Raw genomic sequence first — 24,902 nt, 5'->3', positions numbered from 1 at the left:
CTCCTTGTGGCACAAAGACAAAAGTGCTTCTTAAGCCATGGCGGTTTGGGTCTGGACCACAGAATGCCTCCCCAATGGTGGAGCCCGTGTCCCGTGTTTCCTGGTGGGAGTTAATCAAGCGCTTCTCTCTCCTGGAGGAAGGGCAGGTTGTCACTGCAGTGGGTCGAGAAGCCCCCTCTGCCTGCTGGGCCACTTCCAAAGCTTCCCGGGTGCGCGTGGGGCAGACTTCGGGGAAACAGCTGTAATGCTTACAGCACTACTAGGCAGGGTTCTTGTGACGATCCAGTGTGAGGTGGACACAAAGTACTGGGCAGCAGCAAGCCCCCTAACTTCTTCTTTTTCTTTCCTTCTTCCATCTCGTTTTTTTTCTTTCAGAAAGGTTTATATATTTATTTTCAAGGCAGAGTTACAGAGAAGCAGAGAGAGAGAAGTCTTCCATCTGCTGGTTCATTCCCCAACTTGCCGCCATTGCCGGAAGTGCGCCTATCCGAAGCCAGGAACTAGGAACTTCCTCTGGGTCTTCCCCTGTGGGTGTGGGGACTCAAGGCCATGGGCTACCTTCTACTGGTTTCCCAGGCCATTGCAGAGAGCTAGATCTGAAGCAGCTAGATCTGAGCAACCAGAGCTCATGGCAAGAGCCTTGGGTGATCACTAACATCATAATTAAGAGTTTTAATTTTTAAATTAACAACAGAAGTCACCATGCACTTACTCCCCATGTAGGACCTCTGTCCTTAATCAGTTGTACTATGAGAATTAACTGGAAAACTTGTTCTCAAACAGTACTTGATATGTTCTGTGTGTTTGTGTGGGTCCAAGTGTTGAAATCTTCACTTAGTATAGAGTTGGTCTTCTGTATATGAAGTTAATTAAAAATGAATCTTAATGAAGAATGGGATGGGAGAAGGAGTAGGAGGTGGGACAGGAGTGGGGGTGGGAACGTGGGTATGGGGGAAGAACCTCTATATGCCTAAAGTTATACCTATGAAATTGGCATTCATTAGATAAAAGCTTTAAAAATAAATAAATCATTAGAAAAAAAAAAAGAAGAGGAGCAGCCCATATGGGAATCTGGCACTGTAGGTGGTGGGGGTTACCTGCTGTGGCACAGCGCCACCCCCCAAGAATTGTTTTAAAGTATTCTTATAACCATGCATATTTTTTGTAGCTACCTAAATACTATTATGCGTGTTGTTTTTTTTGTTTTGTTTTGTTTTTGTTTTTTTGCAGCTGAGATGACTTGCTCTGCTTTCTTATTCAATCCACTCACAGGAGAATCAGCGTGGGTTGGTCCCAAGATCCCTGCACACCAGTGTGGTTATGTCTTCTGACATAAGCAGTAGGGGTAGTCATCTTGTGACTTCAAGTTCCCTGATTTCTGCAGGGGAAGAGCCAACTCTTATGCTCACTTCATAGAAGCAAAATCAGAAGTTCAAGGTCATAGAGGTAGTCAACTCTTGAACTCCAAAGCCATTATCTTCCACCATAGCCCAGAGGAGCTGAAGTTGGCAGTGAGAAGATGACTTTTAATTGTTCCCTATGAAATTTACATCTCTGTCAATAATCACATCCATGTATTTGCTTATTGAAATTTTATTTGAGAGGCAGAGAAAGAGGGGAGAGAGAATTCCCATCTGCTGATTCACTTTCCAAATGCATGCAGTGGCCCAGCTTGGGCTGGGCCTGGCCAAAGCCAGGAGGCAAGGGCAAATACAATCCAGGCCTCCCATGTGGGTGGCTGGAACTCAATTATTTGAGCCATCACCTGCTGCCTCCCCAATGCACATTAGCAGGAAGATGGAGTCAGGAGAATAAGCCCAGGCATCTCAACTTGTAGACCAACCCCCCTCTCCTCCATGCATGTCAATGGATTTTATGACGTCAAACTCCTTGCAGCTGCTGTTTCTGACATGATCAAGGCAGGTCTATTTTTACTAAGTGATGGGAAAAATCAAGTCAGCAGGATGATCTCATGCTTGCATGTGTCGCTTTTTAGACTTTCACTATTGCTTTCCCCACATTCTCTCCTTTTAGCATTCTCATAAACGTAGCAGGCATGTTTTCAAATCCTTCAATGACGAATTCACGATACTGGATTTTCCCCTGTAGGAAAACAGCAAAATGTAATAGGTGAATTTCACTTCCAAATACCACCCTTCTCTCATCCTAGCAATGGACACATCACAGGAGCTTGGAAAATACGAGATGGAGACCTTGTTCTTCGGGAACAGACAAGGGGCACACAGAGTGAACTTGAGGTCAGTCTAGGGGTGAGACCCCACAGGCACAGTGTCTAGCACGACGAGGAACATTCAAGAAGAGTTTTCAGATCAAGATTAGCAACAGGAGAAGTGTCAGAGACAACACGTAAGCAGGTTCTCCGTCAGTCCTGGAGTGGAAGTGGAAGCAGGGAGACCTGGCTGGGTGCTGTCATTGCCACCTCTTCCCATAGCGCGACAATGCAGAATCATCACCTCTGTTTGGCCTCTTCAGGAAATGTAAATCCAGGGCAGTCTCGGCATTGGTCTCCTCTTCAAGCTTTCAATACGCGTTTAACGTTTACTTATGAGTGTGAGCAAGAAGCGTTCATGTTAGTGTGGAACATTTGTCATTTCTCTTCCCACAATGCACCTGGGAAGGCAGCAGATGATTACCAAGTACTTGGGTCTCTGGCACCCATGTGCGAGACCCAGGTGGAGTTCCGGGCGCCTGGCTTCTGCCTGGCATGGACCTGTGTGTTATGGCCATCTGGGGAGTGAATCAGTGGATACAAGAGCTTGCTCTTTGACACTCTGCCTTTCAAGTCCATGGACATAAATAAACATATAAAAAGAAAGAAATTTCAAGTAGGCAACAGTAGACAGCAGTTCAATGTATTTAGTTATAGATGGAGAGCAGTGATATGGATTTGCAAAGGAAAAGAGTCAAGGGAGAGTTGTTTTGTTTTCTTTTGTAAAATGGGAAAGGTAAGAATTGTATTTATTTATCTATTTATTTTTCATTTTTTTTTACAGATTTATATATTTGAAAGTCAGAGTTATAAAGAGAGAGAAGGAGAGGGAGAGAGAGAGAGAGAAAGAGAGAGACAAGGTCTTCCATATAATGGTTCACTGCCTAATTGGCCACAATAGCTGGAGCTGGACCCATCCAAAGCAAGGAGCCAGGAGCATCCTCTGGGTCTCCCATGCGGGTGCAGGGGCCCAAGGACTTGGGCCACCTTCCACTGCTTTCCCAGGCCATGGCAGAGAGCTGGATTGGAAGAGGAGCAGCAGGGACTACAACCGGTGCCCATATGGGATGCTGGCACAGCAGGCCAGGGCTTTGACCCACTGCACCACAGTGCCAGCCCAAGAATTGTATTTAAAAAAAAGAAGAAGCAGTGGGCCAAAGACACGGAGAATCTGATGATGTGGCAGAGAGGGAAGAGCTGGTGGGGTGACGTCTCGAGGAGCAGAGGGGACGCGGGTCTAGTGTCCAACGGAGGGATGGCTCCAGAGCCCCTCACCTCTAGAACCCATGTCAGCAGCTCCTTCAGCGCCTTCTGTTGGGCTTCTCCCTTCCAACGGTGGAAGAGGAACCCTTCCATGCGGATCTCCTGGTAGATCATGCTCTCCGGGGATGGGCCTGGGGAGAGGACGGCACACGTGGGTGAAGGGTCCAGGAGGGCAACTGTGGTGCAAACCTGAACAGTACAAGTCTCTGCCTGTGTTCTCTGAGAGCCTCACCTCCAATTGCCTGCACTCCTTGCTGACCCATGGGCCACCCCTAAGCAGTATACTCCGTGGTAGGCAACACAAGGGCCCCCAAAGATGTCCACATCCTAAACCCCAGAACCTGTGACTAGATCACCTCACTTGGAACAAAGGACTTTTCAGGGGGTGGGCATCAGAGAAATGGAGCTGTGCCTTGAGCCAGAGAGAGGGATGCTGGGTGAGCGAGGAAAGAAAGTGATGTAGCCAAGTGTTAGCTGGCTCGTGCAGAGAGAATGCTACACAGAAGACCCACATCATCCAGATTTTTTTTGTGAGTGAAGGAGTGGACTCCCATTTCCCTCTGTTGGAAGAGACACTGTGTATGGGGTTGTCCAACCTGCCAGGAATGTTGACTTCTTTATTAAGAGCGAAAAAGCAAACGTGGCATTAAAGCTGGCAGAAGTAACTTCTGGTCTCTGCACTCTCCTAAGAGTGAAATGTGTTAGAATTCCTGGGGGTCAGAGGCAGGGCAGGATGCAGTCTGATCCAATGGGATGGACAAGGCCAGCTAAACTCTCAAAGGCCCATCTGAGCAGCTGAACTTCCAAAGCCTGATGGCTGAAAAGACTTGATCCCGTCACTGTGTCCAAAATATCAGACCGTCCCTAGGACTGGGAGTTAATGAATACCGTGCTTGGTTAACAGAGCTTCGGATCCGGGTCAGTGCGGAGGGGGAGAGGGCAAACTTCAGAACTGTGGAGTGGGAAAACGAGGACTGGAAAGCACAGCAGGACACGAGAGAAACAAGACAGCACAGCGACGCCATGGAGGGGAACGCACGCTCCTTCCCCTCGTAGTGGAAGCATCAGCCTGGCAGGGTCTGGAGGCCTTGCTGTGCAGGAAGCGGCGAGACTGACGCACACGCAGCCTGCGATGCCCTCACCTGTGTCAGGTCACCCTCCACCCCCCTGCACCTGCAGCCGGGTCTCTGATCCTGCAGAACCCTAGTGCTTCACCAACTGAAGTGTTCTGCTCACACATCAAATCCTGGCTGTCTTTACAAACAGCAAAAAATGACAGATAAAAAACTAAAACTGCGGATCACTCTATCAATTTTTGGATCTTGTGATTTTTGTATATCAAATTCTATTGTATACCGATTTAGCACAAAATTATATATTTTTCTTTTCATAAATACTAGTTCACCAAGAATGGCAGGAAACTGTTACACTCTGACAGTCACTGGCCTATCCCACATCTATGAATTTTCTCCTTGTCCAGCGTTCCCACACCCACGGTCATGTGCACAAATTCATTACCTGGGGGAAGCTGGCCGGTGCTGTTGTACATAGAAATGGCCCCACATATTGCAACTCTCCCAAATTTCTTCATCTGGCGGATAACAGTATTGGAGAACTCTCCACCTACCTAAATAGACAGGAAAACAAAGCAACCCTTAGGTAATCCAAACACTAGGAGATTCGGGAGAATGAGTACGTCAATCATTTCACAATACTGGTTTTAGCAGTAGCAAAGTTCAGTGAATTAAAACAGTACGGAAATTAGAGTTAGAAAAAGACGTTAAAAATGGACATTTCCTTTTGACTCTAGGAACACAGCTGATAGAATTCATAAATTTTACTCTATTATACTTTGAGATTATCTGGTCATTCTAATGATCTCCTTGCTCCATGTTCTAAAGTATTGGGGGGAGGGGTGGCACTGTAGTGCAGTAGGCTAAGCCTATGCCTGTGGAGCTCACATGCCATAGAGGTGCTAGTTGAAGTCCCAGCTGCTCCACTTCCGATCCAGCTCTCTGCTGTGACATGGGATAGCAGAAGATGGCCCAGGTCCTTGGGCCCCTGCACCCACGTGGGAGACCCAGAAGAAGCTCCTGGCTCCTGGCTTCAGATTGGCGCAGCCCCAGTCGTTGCAGCCATCAGGGGAGTGAACCAGCGGATGGAAACCTCTCTCTTGCTCTGTCCTTCTCTCTCTCTCTCTCTCTCTGCTTCTCCTCTCTTGTGTAACTGTGACTTTCAAGTTAAATAAATATTTAAAATATTAAATAAAAGTATGGCAAAATAGTCATGAAGAACACAGTTAGAGGACTCACACTTTCTGATCTTAATATAAAACTCAGTTAATCCAGACTGTGAAAATAGAAACATAGAGCAATGGAATTGAAGTGGGAGTCTAACAGTGAACTCTAGCATTTATGATCAATCGATTTTGTACATAATGCTGAAACCATTCAAAGGGGCAAAGTTCCTTTCAACAAACAGGGAAGAATACTGGATATCCACATGGAAAAGAATGGAACTGGACTTCTTCCTCATACCACACATAAAATAAATGGAAATGCACTGTGACCTGAGTCTAAGAGCTAAATTATAGAACTCTTAGAAGAAAACACAGGAGTAAATCTTCAAGGCCTTCTTAGGGCACCTAAAGCCTAAGCAACAAAATTAAAAAAAATAGACACATTGGAATTTATAAAATTTAACACTCTGTGCTTTCAAAGACACTATATGGGGCCGGTGCTGTGGCACCAGTAAAGTGGGTAAAACCGATGCATGGCATGCTGGCATCCCGTATGGGTGCTGGTTTATATCCTGGCTGCTCCACTTCCAATGGAGCTTCCTGCCAGTGGCCTAGAAAAAGCAGCAGAGGATGGCCCAAATGTGGGAGCCCTGCCACCCACATGGGAGGCCCAGTTGGAGTTCCTGACTCCTGGCTTCAGCCTGGGCCAGCCCAGCTCGGTGCAGCCATCTGGGCAGTGAACCAGTGGATGGAAGATCTCTCTTTCTCTGTCCATCTCTTCTTCTTGAACTCTTTCAAATGAATAAATAAATCTTCAAAGAAAGACACTATGAAAGTGAAAGACAACTCACAGAATAGGAGAAAATATTCACAAACCCCTCACAATGGAGTCTCGTATTAGTGGATTCCGTATATGTTCACTGGACTACTTGCTAAAATTTATTTGTAATCCTAAAACCCCTATCACTGGTAGGCACATGCAGAGCATCAGAAATCCCACAGATGTTCCCAGCTGCAGCGAACAAGGCCATCGTCCTGCCTTAGTTTCAGCTCTCAAACCGAGATGCCCGGGAATGGAGACCCTCGAGGGCAGTACAAATGTAGTTCAAGAAGCTCGGGCTCTGGGGAGAGTTGATGGTGGATGAATCCCATTCCTGGGGCAGCTACGGGCATGTGATTCCTCCTGAGCCCCGTTTTCCCTTTTGTAAAATAAAGAAAATAGGAGCTACTCGGATGGATTGTTTAGGATGACATGATTTTAATAATCTATGTGAGAGGGCCAGCGCAGTGGCGCAGAAGGTTAATCCTCTGCCTGCGGCTCCAGCATCCCATAAGGGCACCCGTTCTAGACCCGGCTACTCCTCTTCCAATCCAGCTCTCTGCTATGGCCTGGGGTAGCAGTAGAAGATGGCCCAAGTGCTTGGGCCTCTGCATCCATGTGGGAGATCAGGAAGAAGCTCCTGGCTCCTGGCTTCCAATCGGCGCAGCTCTGGCTGTTGCAGCCAACTGGGGAGTGAACCAGCAGACAGAAGACCTCTCTCTCTGTCTCTCCCTCTCACTGTCTATAACTCCGCCTCTCAAATTAATAAATAAAATCTTTAAAAAAAATACTCCATGTGAGAAGTGCACGTACATGTATAGATTTCCCCTAAAAACAATGGTTCCATGTTTGGTGACTACAGAACACAGCTACTGGGAACAATGAAAATCCATTGTCTCTAACAAGGGACTTGTATCCAGAATATAGATAGAGGACCTACAGCCCCACAAATCACCCACTGAAAAAATGGACACAGGGTTTGAACAGACATTTCTCCAAAGAAGGTATACAAATGGCCAGTACACAGGTGGAAAGATGGCCAATATCAGCAGCCATAGGGCAATGCAAAAGAGAACCCCAGTGAAATATCATTTCTAACATACCGGGATGGCTATGCCCAAGAAGAGGGATCAGACAAGGGTTGGTGAGGGTGTGGAGAAACTGGACCTCATAGACTGCGGGTAGAAATGTCAGATGGGGCAGCCTCTTGGACAGCCAGTTCAGTAGTTCCTCAAACATTAAATTTGAGATTGCCACCGGCCTTCAATTCTACTCATAGGTGTATGAGGGTACTTCAAACAGTTCACGAAAACGTGTAATTAAAAGGAAAATGTATTTGGTGCAAGAAGTTTTAAAATTTATGTAGACAAAGGGTCTTCCAAAAGTTCATGGAAAATGTCTACTATGAAAAAACGATGGATAGATTTCAAAATATTTTGCATCCCAATAAACATCTTTCAGTTCCCTTATCCATGAACTTTTTGAAGTATCCTGAGATACTCAAAAGAAATGAAAGCTCATCCACAAGGAAACCTGTACATGAACGTCTTAGCAACAGGACCCACTACCGCCAGAAAGGGTGAGCACCTCAGCTGCCCTTCCACTGAGGAGGAGGTGAACCAGATGCGGGTGTCCATAGGATGGAATGTTCAGGAATGTTCTAGTGGTAAGTCCTATAACATGGCTGACCTTAAAAACGTTTTAGGTCAAAGCAGCGTCATAAACACCACTTTGGCACGGGTGGGAGTAGAGGTAGCTGCTAATGAGTATGGCATTTCTTTTAGTGTGATGAAAATATTCCAAAACTGTGGTGGTGGTCATACAACTTTGTGAATACACAAAAACCACTGAACTCTGCCCTTTAAATGAGCGAAGTTTATGGTGCGTGTATTGCATCTCAAGAAAGCTGCTTTTTAACAAAGACGTGTGGTTTCTCATATGTTCTAGAAATCCGTCTTTTTATAGTAACTTATTAATACATCACATTGAGTCCAGATGTACTTACATTATCAAAATAGCAATCGTACCCATCAGGAGCGGCTTTTTTCAAAGTTTCTTCCAGGGACTTCACTGTCTTGTAGTTAAAGGCAAAATCAAACCCAATCTTCTTCAGGTAGTCGACCTTTTCATCAGACCCTGCTGCTCCCACGACTTTGCAGCCCTGAGGGAGAAAACCGGGACCCGCGAATGAGCCGCAGGTGCGGGCCAACAGCACTTGCCTCTCTAGCACAGACAGGTGCCCCGAGAACACCTCACTGGGTACCCACCACAATTGTTCAACAGATGCAGAGGGCAAGTCAGTCTCTGGACCAGCGAAAAGCTTAACTTCAGCTCGCCTGTTGTAGTGATTGGTTTCACTCAGGTATGCAAACCTCAAACTTGTGACTCAAAGCTAATGTTTTCCTTTCCCATCCATCCACTGCCCATTACCAGGTTTCATTCTTTCCTATGAAATATCCTTAAAGCTGGCTCTGACTTCCATTCTCGCATGTCAGTGTATCAAATTATCACCTGAGGAGCCGGCGCTCAGGCGATGCGGGTAAAACTGCTGCCTGCAGTTTCAGCATCCCAAACAGCCGGCCTCCAGTTGGAGACCTGACTGTTCCATTTCCAATCCAGCTCTCTGCTGTGGCCTGGGAAAGCAGCAGAGGATGGCCCAGGTCTTTGGGCCCCTGCATCCGCATGAGAGAACCAGAGGACACTCCTGGCTCCTGGCTTTAGATCGGCACAGTTCGGGCCATTGCAGCCCCTTGGGGAATGAACGAGCAGATAGAAGACCTCTCTTTCTCTCTCTCCTGCTGCCTCTCTGTAACTCTTTCAAGTAAATAAATAAACAAACCTTTTAAAAATGATCATCCTGAAATTTAAAATTAATTGTGAAAAGTTTCCTAAAAATTTCTTACTTGAGTGACTGTAAGAAGCTCTAGTATGTGTCACCACAAACTTCTCCAGAGGCCTAAGCGATGTTAAGACCTAGGAATGAGTACGCTATTCCTTTAAGAGGGGGGTACTGCATTCTACGTAAATGTAAACGACCAAATCCAAAAGTATACATTTAGAGGCGATGTAAATAAAGCTAATATCTAAGAATTGTTCCACGTTGGCAAATGCATGTAATTCAGGAACTGCAAAGTTAATGTGCCAACTGCTGAAATGGCATTTGTAAAATATGATCCCTACTCTTACTTCTTTACTTACTTAAAGACATCATCCAAGTTCACCTCTGTGGTAGCCTCAGCATTTGGACTGGAGACCAGCATGAACTGTCAGCTGTTGGCTGTAGCCTGGTACTAACCTGCCTTCCCCTAACTTGTCCCCAAGGAATAGGTCCTGAATCCTGTGGCAGGGGATCAGGCAGGGAAGATCACCTAGAACCTTCCTTGCACAGGGCAAATCCTGCTGGCGTCTAAGCTGCCTGCTACCCTGCACAACCCCATCAGACTGGATTCTTTCAGCAAATGCCTGTCCAAATCAGCACCAACATTTCTGTGCCTTAAGTATCCCCAAACCATGGCCCCGACGCTCCAGGCAACTGTCCCTCTTTCCACTGCGATGGCCTTTGCAATGGGGCCATGCGGACAGTAACTCTGGGTTGGCTCATCTTGAGTCTCTCTCTCTCATGCTGGGGGCCATCACGGAAAAGGAGACTGTGATGTAGCAAGAGACCGTTCAGCAAACAACACAAAAACAGCGAATGCTTACAAACTCACTCCTCCAGAGCGAGGCCATTCCTGACACAGCACCTGCAGGTTGTCATGGACGGGGTACTATTCATGGCTACCTTGTTCCTCCCATCCCCCACACCACTCCACCTTCAGCTCCTAACAAGATCCGTGAGATGGTAAACTGGGTGCAAGGAAGGCCTGCTGTGTCCCCTTCGCATTCCGGGTGCATGCCCTGGGACCCGAGCGAATGCTTGTTCCTGGAGGAAGACACTGACCTTGATCTTGGCGATCTGCCCCACGACTGCGCCCACGGCTCCGGCGGCTGCATTCACCAGCACTGTGTCTCCACTCTTTGCTCCGCAGACGTCGAGGAGACCAAAGTAGGCGGTCAGGCTGAGTACAGAACAGTAAGGACTGTTAATGGGTTTATTTCTTTCCCTTACACTCATTTATATATATAGCTTGAAGTCCCAGGGCTATGGGTTGGTAAAAGACAAAAAGTGCAGAGAAAGAATATTTTCAGTTTTCAGGACACCTCTTCCTTTTCTCCTCCCAGATGGAAACAGAGGTGATGGGAACCAGGGAGGGAATGGAGAGTGGGTTGGAAAATAGCTGCTATATTGAGCTAATTAATTATATTGAGCTAATTAACATATGCATTATCTCACATAGTTATCAGTTTGTTGTTAGAACACTTAAAATCTACTCTCAGCAAACTTTTTATTTATCTAAAGGAAACAAATTTCATGAAGGAATTTTCAAGTATACCATAGATTATTGTTATTAATGATAATCACTATTGTGCACAAGCTCTTGAACATATCCCTCTTATCTGATAACCATCATTCTACTCGCCTCTGTGAGTTTGGCTTTTGTTATTTAAGTAGCTGAGAGGTGGGGGGAGTGGTCAACAGAGCTTCCACCTGCTGATCCACTTCCCAAAGGACAGCAAGGGCTGACTGGGCCAGGCTGAAGCTGGGAACTGGGAACTCCTGCAGGTCTGCACGTGAGCCGCAGGAACCCAACTACTTGAGCGATCAGCGCTGCCTCCTAGGGTCTGCACTGACAGGAAGCTGGAAGCAGCAGTGGGAGCTGGGACTCAAACCAGGTGCTTTAATGTTGCACACAGTGGAGGATGGCCCAGGTGCTTGCATCCCTGCACCCATGTGGGACACCCGGAAAAAGCTCCTGGCTCCAGATTGCTCCATGTCTGGCCATTGCGGCCATTTGGGGAGTGAACCCGAAGTAAAAGACCTCTCTCTCTCTGTCTTTCTGCTTTCTGTCTGTAACTCTGGCTTTCAAATAAATAAATACATCTTAAGAAAGAAAATATCTTGGGGCTGGTGCCATGGCATAGTGTGTAAAGCCGCCAACTGCAGTGCCGGCATCCCAAATGGGAGCCGGTTCAGGTCCTGGCTGCTCCACTTCCAACCCAGCTCTCTTCTACAGCCTGGGAAGGTAGTGGAGGATGACCCAAGTCCTATGGCCACTGCACCCATGTGGGAGAACTGGAAGAAGCTCCTGGCTCCTGGCTTTGGATCCGTGCAGCTCCTGCCATTATGGCCATCTGGGGAGTGAACCAGTGGATGGAACACTCTCTCTCTCTGCCTCTGCCTTTCTCTCTATGCCTCTGTCTCTGACTCTCTCTCTCTCTCTCTCTCTCTCTGTAACTCTGCCTTTCAAACAAAATAAATATCTTTTAAAAATCATATATATAACTGAGATGCATGTTGTTTGTCTTTCTGTGGATGGCTTGTTTTGTCTTGAAAGTCCATTCACATTGTCACAAATGACAAGATGTCCTTTTATTTTTTAAAGGATAAATAGTGTTAAGAACATGTAGCACATTCCCTTTGTCCGTTCCTATGCTTACGGACACTTCCCTTGACGCTCCCTTCTTCGTCCTTACTCCTGGAATCAGTCTCCACGCCTATAATACTCAAGTCTCCTCTTGTTGATAAGCTCTGAACAAATCCTTCTGGAAGGCCAGAGTATCCAGCATTCACACCAACAAAATATCCCCGTGCAACTCACCCTGGCATGCCGACTGTCCCCAGGGCCAAAGACAGTGGCAAGGTGTCTGGCCACTCTTTAAGCAGCTTCTCCAGTTGTTGTCCGTCGGAAATGGAGTGCGATGCCCAGCCTGCATAAGCCAGGACGACGGTCCCGACCGGCCATGCTGGGTTTTTACTTTCCACAACTCTGAAAGATAGAGCCGCGAAGACAATGAGCCCATCCTTACAGGGAGTCAGCATGCTATGGGCTCCAGGTTCCCAGAAGGGTGCTGAGGTGGCCATCCCACAACTGCTACCCTACCACGCCTCTCCATCTTCATCCTCAACCAGTGGCATAGAACTCTCCAACCAACCTGACCCAGGCCTCTCTCTGTCTTACCCAGTTCTCCACTGTTCAAGCAAGAGGCCCTGTGCTCTGGCTCAAATGCCCGCACACCAGCCTCTTCTCTTACTCAGGGGGCTCCCACCATCCTTCACCCTGCTCTCTCTGGAATCTTCAACACTTTCCTCCCTGCGGCCTGTTCCCTTAGCCTATAAGCTTGCTCAACTCTGACATCTCCAAGTCTCATTTTCCCCTACCCCTTCCTTCCCTCTTCTTCCTTTGACACCTGAACCTCCCACTTGATAACCCACTGCGACCTGCCACCCGCCCCTACTATTCCACTGCAGCCTCCTGATCACAAAATCCAGTGGGTATTTCGTCAAGATCTCATTTGACTGTCCTGTTCTGTCTAACGCAGGGGGTCACCTCGAATCTTCCCTTTCTGGTTCCTGGAACACTCACACCTCCCGGTTTTGCCTGCCCCTTTCTCTCCTGTTACTGATTTCCCTTTCTTTCTTCTTCTCCCACTTTTACCATCTTTACCATTTTCCTCCCAGATCATGAACTTATATAACATGATTATTTTGGAAAACTTCAAACATATAAAATCAAATAACAGATCCAACCCTATAACATGAAGATAACTGCAAATATTTTGGTGTATTATGGCAATCTTAATGATATAGATGTTTACACAATTGATGTAATTTTATGCTTTTTGTTTGTTTGTTTGACAGGCAGAGTGGACAGTGAGAGAGAGAGACAGAGAGAGAGGTCTTCCATCCACTGTTTCATCCATTGGTTCCTCACATGGCTGCAATAGCAGGAGCTGTGCCGATCCGAAGCCAGGAGCCAGGAGCTTCTTCAGGGTCTCCCATATGGGTGCAGGGGCCCAAGGACTTGGGCCATCTTCCATTGCTTTCCCAGGCCATAGCAGAGAGCTGGATCAGAAGTAGAAAAGCCTGGACATGAACCAGAGCCCATGAGGGATGCCGGCACTGCAGGTCAGGGCTTTAATCTGCTGTGCCATAGCGCTGGCCCTCTCCATTTCTTTCCATATTAAAAATATGTATAGCCTTTAGCCTAGAATTTATACCTTTAGTAATTTTATGTAAAACAATACTGATCCATGTGGGTCAAATGTACAGACACACAGAGAGATGTACATATGTTCCTTGCGGAATTATTTGCAGCATTAAAAAGTAGAAACTGCTGTTATCAATAGTACATTATTTAAATGGTAGAATACAATGCAATAGTTTGCAAATATTAAAAAATGGGTGGTATATTTATATACTGTCAAGAAAAGATATCCATAACATACTAAATGAGAAAAAGCAATTTATAGAAGGGCATACATTCCCATTGAAAAATATATAAAGTATGTGGCTGAACAATTTTTGAAATAGTGTATTAAAAACAGTCATCTTTTGGCCGGTGCCACAGCTAAATAGGCTAATCCTCCGCCTGTGGCGCCAGCACCCCAGGTTCTAGTCCCGGTTGGGGCGCTGGATTCTGTCCCGGTTGCTCCTCTTCCAGGCCAGCTCTCTGCTGTGGCCAGGGAGGGCAGTGGATGATGGCCCAAGTGCTTGGGCCCTGCACTCGCACGGGAGACCAGGAGGAAGCACCTGGCTCCTGCCTTCGGATCAGCGTGGTGCGCCGGCCGCAGCGGCCATTGGGGGGTGAACCAACGGCAAAAGGAAGACCTTTCTCTCTGTCTCTCTCTTCTCTCACTGTCCACTTTGCCCGTCAAAAAAAAATTTAAAAAAAGAAAGATAAAATTTTTATGCTATGTGAAGTTTTACAATAAGCATGGACTGATTGAATACAGTATTTTTTAGTAATTAACAGTAAGGATGACAAAGAAAGGTTGAAATGATGACACATTCACACCCTCCCCTCACTCCCAATTATTCAGGAAGGGGAGAGGATTTCCCAAGATGCTTCCAAGGTCAGTGAGTGAAGCATCCAAGCTGAGAAACTGTGGGAGCCAGGACAGAGCCGGGGCCAGAAGGAGGTGAAGAGGAGACATGGGTTCCAAGCACGGGGACAAATGGCAATAATTACCTGGCCACTTGCTGCCCCATCATGGTGTCTCCCTCCTTCAATCTTTTGGATCCCAACCTGAAAAACAAATTCCATTCTCTTATTTTTTTTAAAGATTTTTTATTTATTTATTTAACGGTTAGAGTTACAGACAGTGAGAGAGAGAGACAGTGAGAAAGGACATCCTTCCATTGGTTCACCCCCCCAAATGGCTGCTACGGCCAGAGCTATGCCGATCTGAAACCAGGAGCCAGGTGCTTCTTCCTAGTCTCCCACGGGGGTACAGGAGCCCAAGCACTTGGGCCATCCTCCACTGCCTTCCCGGGCCACAGCAGAGAGCTGGACTGGAAGAGGGGCAACCAGGACTAGAACCTGGCGCCCATATGGGATTCCGGCACCGCAGGTGGAGGATTAGTCAAGTGAATAACGGCGCCAGCCCTACAAATTCCATTCTTAACACTGATGAATAACTGGGCTACTGTCTGGAGTTTCAAAACAAATGAAAAGCCGCCAGGCCGCGATGTGCAGCACTGACACTCAGAGGCTCAAAGGCAGAGCAGGTGCAACCTAGGACGGGTTAGAGGCAGCTCTGCTCTGTACCCAGAGACACACTCGCGTAGCGTTTTCCTATGCTGGAACACGAGACGCCTGCCCCTGTGTATAGTTGTGGGTGAGTTTCTTTCAATGGCTAAACATGCAACTCAGGCAGCGCGGCACACCTGTTTCCCAAAACCACAGCCACACACAAGGAAAACCAGCTACATCTGACAGTGCGATTCTCGTCTTTATCTATCAGCTATGAAAAGAATGGAAAGAACAGCATTTACCTAGTGACTCAGAAAGGCACTGAGCCCTCAGTGGCCCTTGGAGGCTTTTCACTCCCTCCCTCCCCCACACCTCGCTGTGTACTAAGGACACAAGGTGAAGGTACCAAGACAGGTCACTGAAGCTAAGGAAAGCCCCTCCCTCTGCCCAATCCCTTCCCAGAGTGAAAAGGACAGATGGACTTGGGCTCCTTGCTTCTTGCAGTTGTTCTGGAAGCCATGCCACACACAACCACAGGAGAGGGTTGTAAAAGCAAAGGCTGAAAGGGTGACCTTTGCCTAAGCCCATCGCCAAGACAACACCGGGAGCAACAGGGGAGAACGAGTGTTTGCATCAGTTGGGTATTTCTAAAGGGGAAGGGCTTCAGAACGAGGTCCCCCGCAGGACTTTGTAGGAGGAGAATCCTACCTCATGTAAGGAGCCACGGAGAGGAACAGAGCTTCCAGCAGGACCTCTGCCAAACAAGCAGTGCACAGGCATTAACAACTCAGGGCCTTGGCTCCCTAGCATTTCTCATAACACACGTCACCTCTCTGCTGCAGGCTGCCCTCTGATCTGTGCGTGCCAGGGACAGGCTGCAGGGCTCACACATGCGGCCTCGTCCAGGTATTATGAACAAGGGGTGGCACTGGGGTGCAGCGGGTAAAGCTGCCTGTGGCCCTCGCATCCATATGGGCACCGCTTCATGTCCTGGCTGCTCTGCTTCCAGTCCAGCTCCCTGCTAGTGGCTTGGGATGAGGCTTGGATGATGGCCCGAGTGCTTGGACCCCTGCCACCCACATGGGAGACCACGGGCCGGGCCCAGCCCTGACTGTGGATGCCATCTTGAGAGTGAATCAGCAGATGGAAATCTCTCTCTGTGTCTGTCTCTCCCTCTCTCTCTGTAACTTTGCCTTTCAAATAAATAAATAAAAACATCTTAAAAAATAATAACATATAATGCTATTTACTCAGCATCACTCCATGCTCTATAAGAATTATTTCAAATTTTATTTATTTGAAAGACAGAGCAGGAGAGTGAGAGAAATCTTCCACTTTCTGGTTCATTTCCCAAGTGCCCACAATAGGCTCACGTTGGGGGCCCAGAACCCTACTTGGATCTCCCAGATGGATGACAGGGACCCAACTACTTGAGTTACCACGTGCTGCTTCCCAGGGTGTGCATTAGGGGGAAGTTCGAATTGAAATCAGAACTAAGGCCGGCACTGTGGCTCAGCGGGTTAATGCCCTGGCCTGAAGCGCCGGCATCCCTTATGGGCGCCAGTTCTAGTCCCAGCTGCTCCTCTTCTGATCAGCTCTCTGCTATGGCCTGGGAAAGCAGTGGAAGATGGTGCAAGTCCTTGGGGCCTTGTACCTGCAAGGGAGACCCAGAAGAAGCTCCTGGCTCCTGGCTTCGGATTGGCACAGCTCTGGCCATTGCGGCCAGTTGGGGAGTGAACCTTTGGATGGAAGTCCTCTCTCTTTTCTGCCTCTCTTCTCTCTGTGTAACTCTGACTTTCAAATAAATAAATAAATCTTTAAAAAAGAAAACAGAGCTAAGGCTTGAATCCAGGCTCTCCTGGTACTGGATGTGAATGTCCCAAACAGCATCTTAGCCACTACGCCGAATGCCTGCGCTGTGTGGATTATTTCATTTGATGTTCTCAATAATCACTGCTTCCACTTTGTTTACATTTAGGATAAGTTTCTCGTTCAAGGCCTCATGTGTGATCATAATGGTATGATGTTCACACAACATTGGATTATTACCAGTCTCAGTTAGTATTAAAGAATTTGTGGGTGCCAGCACAGTGGCATGGTAGGCTAAGTCTCCACCTGCAGTGCTGGCATCTAATATGGGCACTGGTTCCTGTCCCGACTGCCCCTTTTCCAATCAGCTCTCTACTAATGGCCTGGGAAAGCAGTGGAAGATGGCCCAAGTACCTGGGCCCCTGCACTCACATAGGAGACCTGGAGGAAGCTCCTGGTTCCTGGCTTTGGATCAGCCAAGCTCTGGTTGTTGGGACCATGTGAGGAGTGAACCAGCGGATGGATGGAGGACCTTTCTCTCTGTCTCTCCCTCTCTCTCTCTGTGACTGTGAATTTACCTCTCAAATAATAAAAATCTAAAAAAAAAATGACTCTGTGAATTTGTGGGCCAGCATTGTGGTATAGTGGGTTAAGGTGCCACCTGCAACACCTGTGTCCCATATCACAACACCAGGGTGTGCATTAGGGGGAAGTTTGAATTGAAATCAGAACTAAGGCCGGCACTGTGGCTCAGCGGGTTAATGCCCTGGCTTGAAGCGCCGGCATCCTATATGGCCGCCGGTTCTAGTCCCAGCTGCTCCTCTTCTCATCAGCTCTCTGCTATGGCCTTCAGCTCTCTGCTGAAGTCCTAGCTGCTCCGGTTCTAATCCAGCTCCCTGCTATGTGCCTGGGAGAGCAGCAGAAGATGGCCCAAGTAGTTGGACCCCTGCCACGCATATGGGACACCTGGATGGAGTTCCAGGCTTCAGTCTGGCTCAGCTCTGGCCATTGTGGCCATCTGGGGAGTGAAGTCGCAGATGGAAGATCTCTTTCTTTCTCCCTCTTTTTATGTTACTCTGCTTTCAAATAAATGAAAATAAATCTTAAAAATTTCAAAAAAGATTTTGCTCTTAGCTGGGGTGACCCTGTTGCACATAGTCTCCGTGGGAACGTTGAGTCTGCGGTGTGGCCATCACAGTGTAGGTGACGTCATAACGTGGCCACGCTTCTTGATCGCACTGACTTTTCTCCAAAGCCTCCCTAGCTGTAAGCACCCCTGACAGACACCTCTTATTGGCGGAGCTCTGTCCTGGCTGCTGGGCAGTGCTCACGTCACCGTCATCAGCGGCTCACCAGGACAGGAGGCCGGCCTCCCCGTGGTCTGGGCAAGGCCGTGAGAAGCAATGTGCCAGGCATCGGTTTCAGTTGTCAAGGAAGAGGAAGGATCCTCCAACATGACATCCAGGCGTCATGCAGGGGACCCCAGAGAGTCTCTGCAGGACATTGCCGAGCGGCCACAGCTGCTCCCAACCTTGCACTTGTCACTCTTCCCATCAACAACTTTTTTAAAAACATTTATTTATTTATTTGAAAGGCAGAGCCAGAGAGAGGCAGAGAGAGAGAGAGAGAGAGAGAGAGAGAGAGAGAGAAGTCTTCCATCTGTTGGTTGGTTCACTCCCCAACTGGCTGCAATGGCTGGAACTACACCGATCCAAAACTAGGAGCCAGGAGCCTCCTCCTGGTTCCTACATGGGTGCAGGGCCCCAGCACTTGGGCCATCCTCCACTGCCTTCCCAGGCCAGAGCAGAGAGCTGGATTGGAAGTGGAGCAGCCAGGACCCCAACCAGAGCCCATATAGGATGCCGGCACCAAGGTGGTAGCTTCACCCACTACACCACAGGGCCGGCCCCCAAAATCACTTTCCCACCCCTTGAACTCATGCTTGGCTATGTGACTTGCATTGACCAATGCGATATTAGCAAACACAATGCAAGTAGGAGCTGAGAAATGTGTACGTATTGGAGATTGCCAACTCCAGCAGCTCTTGACCCACAAGTCCACCACGAGAACAGAGCCAGCAGGAAAGACCAGACCAGGAGAGCTGAGGTATGTACCCCAGCAGAACCCTGCCACACCCCAACACTGAGCAAGGCCCATCCTAAATCAACCATGCAGCCCAGGTGAGATCTAGAAAAGGCCGCCCAAGGTAACCCATCCAAACTGCCAACCCACACAGTCATGAACCATAAATCATTGTTGTTTCAGTCAAAACTCTGGAGTATGGGTTTGGCATTGTGGTACAGTGGGTAAAGCCAGCTCCTATAATGCACAGTTTGAGTCCTGGCGGCTCCACTTCTGATCCAGCTCCCTGCTAATGTGCCTGGGAGAGCAAGGGAAAATGGCCCAAGTCTTTGGGGTCCTGCCATCCACATGGGAGACTGAATAAAACTCTTGGCTTTGATCTGGCTCAGCCTTGGCTGTTGCAGCCATCTGGGGAGTGAACCAGCAAATGCAAGATCTCTCTCTTTCTCTCTCCATCTCTCTTTGTAGCTCTGAATTTCAAATAAGACTTAGAAAAAAAAAAATAAAACAAAAAACCCTTGGGGTTAGTTTGTTTTGAAGCCAAGGCTGCTGGATACAGTCTCTTCCGACGCTGAGCTGCTAGGCCTCACCTCCATTGTTTAAGGGTGGGAGCTCCACTGTCTTCAGCTCAAAGTCGCTCTCCGTGGGGTGGCCGTGGAAGTGCTTCTTCAGGGTCCAGTTCTTAGCACGCACCATCCTGAGGCTCCTAGGATTCAGTAAACACAGAGTCAGCTTCCGTGAGATGACCACACTCTTAGGGGTGCAGGCCTTCACGGAGGCCAGCTGGCACTACCTCGGCACACTCGCCAACAGCCACGTTCCATGGGTACTTGTCTGGTGCTAGTGCTGCGCCAAGCACTTCCTATCTGCTATTCGATTTAGCCTCATACCTTCCCAGCAGACAGATGAGAAAACTGAGGCTAAGGGGCCGGCGCTGTGGCACAGCAGATTAAAGCCCCAGCCTGCAGTGCCGGCATCCTATATGGGTGCTGCTTTGAGTCCTGGCTGCTCTGTTCCCATCCAGCTCCCTGCTAACGCTCCTGGGAAAGCAGCGGAAGATGGCATTGGGCCCCTGTACCACCTGGGAGACCCGGAAGAAGACCCTGGCTCCTGGCTTCGGCCTGGCCCAGCCCTGTTGCTGCGGGCATTTGGCGAGTGAATCTGTCTCTACCTCTCTCTGTACCTCTACATTTCCAATAAGTAAAATAAATCTTTAAAAAAAATAAAACAAAACCTGCGGTTTGGCTGGCGCGACGGCTCACTAGACTAATGCTCCACCTGCGGCGGCACCAGCACCTAGGGTTCTAGTCCCGGTCGGGGCACCGGATTCTGTCCTGGTTGCTCCTCTTCCAGGCCAGCTCTCTGCTGTGGCCTGGGAAGGCAGTGGAGGATGGCCCAAGTCCTTGGGCCCTGCACCTGCATGGGAGACCAGGAGAAGCACCTGGCTCCTGGCTTCGGTTCAGCGAGATGCGCCGGCCGCAGCGGCCATTGGAGGGTGAACCAACGGTAAAGGAAGACCTTTCTCTCTGTGTCTCTCTCTCACTGTCCACTCTGCCTGTCTAAAAACACCAAACCAAAACAAAACAAAACAAACCAGAGGCTTAAAGAAACCTCCAGGACAAAAAGAAATGTAAAGGGACACTGGAGTTCCAGCTGCTAGGTTCGAGTTTTATATCCAGAACTGCTCCTGGGCCTGCAAACATCCCGTTTCTCATCTCACAGGAGACGAATCCTAAGGAAAAGAGCGACCAAGGCCAACAACCCACTGGAAGGGCGCGCACCTGGTTCCGCAGGAGAGGACCCCGCATTCCGAGAGGCCCGCGGGAACCCCTGACCGCCACCGGGGGGCGCCGCTGCTCCGCCCGCTGTTCACGCGCAAACTTTCTTAAGCTCCAGGAGGAAAAGCGAGGATTCGCGTTTGCACTTGGCACCTCATAGACCAAGAAATGATCCGCCTTGGCCCGAACTCCCTCGGATCCAGCTGCAGCCGCGCCGCCCCCCGAGTGAGGCAGCTAAGTTCCTATTATCTTCATCGCTGAACCATAATCGTTTACACTTCTGGTGGCCAAGGTGAGATTCTGAGATGTATACGTACACATACGCACGTGGGCTGAGTAATCAAGCGACTTATCATGGTCATCACCTTATCTTCCTACCGTGTTCACGGCGAGACCCTTGGAATGTGCCTGCCTAGTAATTTCGAGCAGTCCAGACCTGAGCGCTGACCACAGTCCCCGCTGCGCGCGAGCCCCGCAGACCCGTCCACCGCCTCTCTCACCTGCGCCCCCATCAACTCCTCCGCCCCCTCCCGCCCCCGCTCCCAGGAGGGTAACCCTCAGCTCTCCCGTTCCCCGACTTTACCTACTCTGGTTCCTCTCCCCCAAAAGGTCACCGCTTTTCCAAATCGCCCTACCTCCAAACGCCACGGCAGCCCCCAACTCCGGAAACGGCCTGGCCGCAGATCAGGTGCGTCCAGGCAGCTGGGAAGATGCCAGAGATCTGGAGCTGGGGTCCCGACGCCCAGCCTGCGGGCTCCGCCCCTCGCCGCGTCCATTTCCGAATTCCTGCGTCCAGGAATCATTCCCCTCCCGCGGCGGTCTGCTTCCGCAGGCGCACGGGCTCTGCAGCCAGCGAGATCCTCGGCCAGCGCCTGTCCCCGTGCGGGCGGCCTGGGGGCCACCAGCAGGCAGCCGGCCTCGCCCTTCCTACCCTTCGATCCCGGACCGCTCCAAGCACCCGGCCAGGCAGGCGGCCCCGAACGACCGGCTCCCCACTTTCTCGGAGCGCAGGGCGGAGACGCCCGGCAGCACCAGGAGCCCCAGGGCCGGGCGCCCACGCTCCCCGCAGGGCGGTCCGGAACCCAGCAGGGAGGAGGAAGAGCGACGGGGACTCGGGACAAGAGCGAAGAGGAGGAGGAGGCAGGGCGTCTGCTCACCGGGGCAGCAGGTCCCAGCGCAGAGGGAAGGCGGTGTGAGCGCCCCACAGCCCCAGCGCCTGCGTTTAGGGCGGGAGGGGGCAGGGGCGGGGCTTGGAGCTCCGCCTGCTCTTCCTTGGAGCCCAGCCCCAGAGGGCGGGGGTTGGTGGCCTCCTGGGGCCTGGGATCTGGACTTGTGATGGGCGCCATCTGTCCTTGGCTCTCTGCGCGAGAGTACCAGTTCTATTGGATTTGTGCTCCCACCTAAAGACCCCGGTTTAACTTAATCACCTTGTGAAGCCCCTATGACAAATATAACCGCATGGATCAGGGCTCCTATGATCTCGTCTATCCTAATTACCTCTTTAGAGACCCTGTCTTCAAATACGGTTACAATGTGGGAGGCAGGAGGCTGAGGTGAGGCACAACTCATCCTCTAACCGGGTGTCTGGGCAGAAGGTGGTGGATCCACACGGTGGGGTTCAATGCAGCGATTGGAAGCTGGGTTTGAAGTGCATACAACACCCTGGATGGGCCCTGACCACCAGGCTGCAGCGGGCATTTTAGCAGCAGGAGACAAGTCATCAATTCCAGTTCCAGGCAGTAAGAGCAGGTGCGGGTGGGTGTTGGCACAGAGGTGAAGATGGCGCGTGGGGTGCCCACATCCCTTCTCAGAGTCCCAGCTCCACTCCTGCCTCAGCTTCCTGCTGATGTGACCCTGGGTGCAGCAGTGCAGGGATTTGAGGAATGAAATGGAAGATCTGCCCTTCTGTTTCTATCCGGTGCTCTCTCACTCTGCCTCTCCAATTAATAAAATTAATATACATTTTAAAAATACTTCAAAACTACTCATTTTTTTTTAAAAAAGCATGTGCCCTCAGTGCCCACAATGGAAGAGTGTGTTTTTTAAAAGCTACTTATACATTAAATACATCACAACACTGCCTGTAGCAGGAGGAAGAGAAAATTAGGAGACAATTTTCGAGGCACATAGACTAATGAGCGAGAGAGAATGTGGCCAACCAGGGGTGATGATTTACACAGATGGGTGTGGAGGGCTTAATCTCAGACCCTGAGGTCCAAAATCAAACACCGACAGTGAAGAAGCCACAGCCGCTTCCCTCCATCCTCTTGGCCTTCTCCAGTCGTCTCTGTAGTTGGAGTTGTGACTTTGTGACAAGGCATAAGCAGAGATCTGATAGGGTGGAGTTTTCAGGGAAACCATGGTTTAGCTGATGAAAAGACAAAGTGACCAACTCAGGAAGACTCATTGTTGTCCCTCTCCCTGCCTGGAAACGCTGCCTGATGTCAGCCAAGTTCTTGTCACTGTGCAGAGGGGACTCGGGCAGACTGCAGTGCGGGAGAGAAAGGGAAGTTGGTTCCTGAGCAGGCCCATCAGCCTGGACTTCCTGCTGTGGACTCCTTGTGGCACAAAGACAAAAGTGCTTCTTAAGCCATGGTGGTTTGGGTCTGGACCACAGAATGGTGGAGCCCGTGGCCCCGTGTTTCCGGGTGGGAATTAATCAAGTGCTTCTCTCTCCTGGAGGAACGGCGGGTTGTCACTGCAGTGGGTGGATGAGCCCCCGCTGCCTGCAGGGCCACTTCCAAAGCTTACCGGGTGTGTGTGGGGCGGACTTTGCGGAAACAGCTGTAATGCTTACGACTCTACTAGGCAGGGTTCTTGCAAAGATCAAGTGTGAGGTGGGACACTAAGTACTCGGCTTCAGCAAGCCCCCTAACTTGTTCTTTTTCTTTCCCTCTTCCATCTCGTGTTTTTTTTTTGTTTTGTTTTGTTGTTTTGCTCTTTCCAGAAAGGTTTATTTATTTATTTTCAAGGCAGAGTTACAGAGAAGCAGAGAGAGAGAAGTCTTCCATCTTCTGGTTCATTCCCCAACTGGCCACCATTGCCGGAAGTGCGCCTATCTGAAGCCAGGAACTAGGAACTTCCTCTGGGTCTTCCCCTGTGGGGTGGGGACCCAAGGCCATGGGCCACCTTCTACTGGTTTCCCAGGCCATTGCAGAGAGCTAGATCTGAAGTGGAGCAGCCAGAGCTCATGGCAAGAGCCTTGGGTGATCACTAACATCATAATTAAGAGTGTTAATTGTTAAATTAACAACAGAAGTCACCATGCACTTACTCCCCATGTAGGACCTCTGTCCTTAATCAGTTGTACTATGAGAATTAACTGGAAAACTTGTTCTCAAACAGTAATTGATATGTTCTGTGTGTTTGTATAGGTCCAAGTGTTGAAATCTTCACTTAGTATAGAGTTGGTCTTCTGTATATGAAGTTAATTAAAAATGAATCTTAATGAAGAATGGGATGGGAGAAGGAGTAGGAGGTGGGACAGGAGTGGGGGTGGGATATGCCTAAAGTTATACCTATGAAATTGGCATTCATTAGATAAAAGCTTTAAAAATAAATAAATTATTAGAAAAAAAGAAGAAGAGGAGCAGCCCATATGGGAATCTGGCACTGTAGGTGGTGGGGGTTATCTGCTATGGCACAGCGCCACCCCCCAAGAATTGTTTTAAAGTATTCTTATAACCATGCATATTTTTTGTAGCTACCTAAATACTAGTATGTGGTTTTGTTTTGTTTTGTTTTTTGTTTTTTTTTTTGCAGCTGAGATGACTTGCTCTGCTTTCTTATTCAATCCACTCACAGGAGAATCAGCGTGGGTTGGTCCCAAGATCCCTGCACACCAGTGGTGGTTATGTCTTCTGACATAAGCAGTAGGGGTAGTCATCTTGTGACTTCAAGTTTCCTGATTTCTGCAGGGAAGTAGCCAACTCTTATGCTCACTTCATAGAAGCAAAATCAGAAGTTCAAGGTCATAGAGGTTGTCAACTCTTGAACTCCAAAGCCATTATCTTCCACCATAGCCCAGAGGAGCTGAAGTTGGCAGTGAGAAGATGACTTTTAATTGTTCCCTATGAAATTTACATCTCTGTCAATAATCACATCCATG

The 24,902-nt window shown here is 49.0% G+C and overlaps 1 protein-coding gene across 4 annotated transcripts; it reads right to left on the bottom strand.

Annotated features, from left to right (window-relative positions):
• Positions 1–1,577: 1,577 nt before the first annotated feature.
• On the bottom strand, positions 1,578–22,028 carry LOC133771630 (prostaglandin reductase 1-like). 4 transcript variants are annotated; one of them, XM_062207760.1, is made up of 10 exons: positions 21,952–22,028; positions 19,607–19,722; positions 15,834–15,879; positions 14,622–14,678; positions 12,252–12,419; positions 10,493–10,610; positions 8,558–8,713; positions 5,012–5,120; positions 3,506–3,624; positions 1,578–2,103 (listed from the first exon to the last, which is right to left on the bottom strand). In XM_062207760.1, exons 2-10 carry the CDS (start codon positions 19,710–19,712, stop codon positions 1,993–1,995), a joined length of 990 nt encoding a protein of 329 aa, XP_062063744.1. In that variant the 5' UTR covers positions 19,713–19,722; positions 21,952–22,028; the 3' UTR covers positions 1,578–1,992. The 4 variants fall into 4 exon arrangements, with proteins under 4 accessions (XP_062063744.1, XP_062063745.1, XP_062063743.1 ...); XM_062207761.1 differs by lacking the exon at positions 21,952–22,028 and adding an exon at positions 21,378–21,669; XM_062207759.1 differs by lacking the exon at positions 21,952–22,028 and adding an exon at positions 21,430–21,669.
• Positions 22,029–24,902: the final 2,874 nt, after the last annotated feature.

Source organism: Lepus europaeus, chromosome 12 (genome assembly GCF_033115175.1).
Source record: "Lepus europaeus isolate LE1 chromosome 12, mLepTim1.pri, whole genome shotgun sequence".
Taxonomy (NCBI): domain Eukaryota; kingdom Metazoa; phylum Chordata; class Mammalia; order Lagomorpha; family Leporidae; genus Lepus; species Lepus europaeus.
Note: the sequence above shows the minus strand (reverse complement) of the source record. Positions and strands in the feature narration are given on the sequence as shown.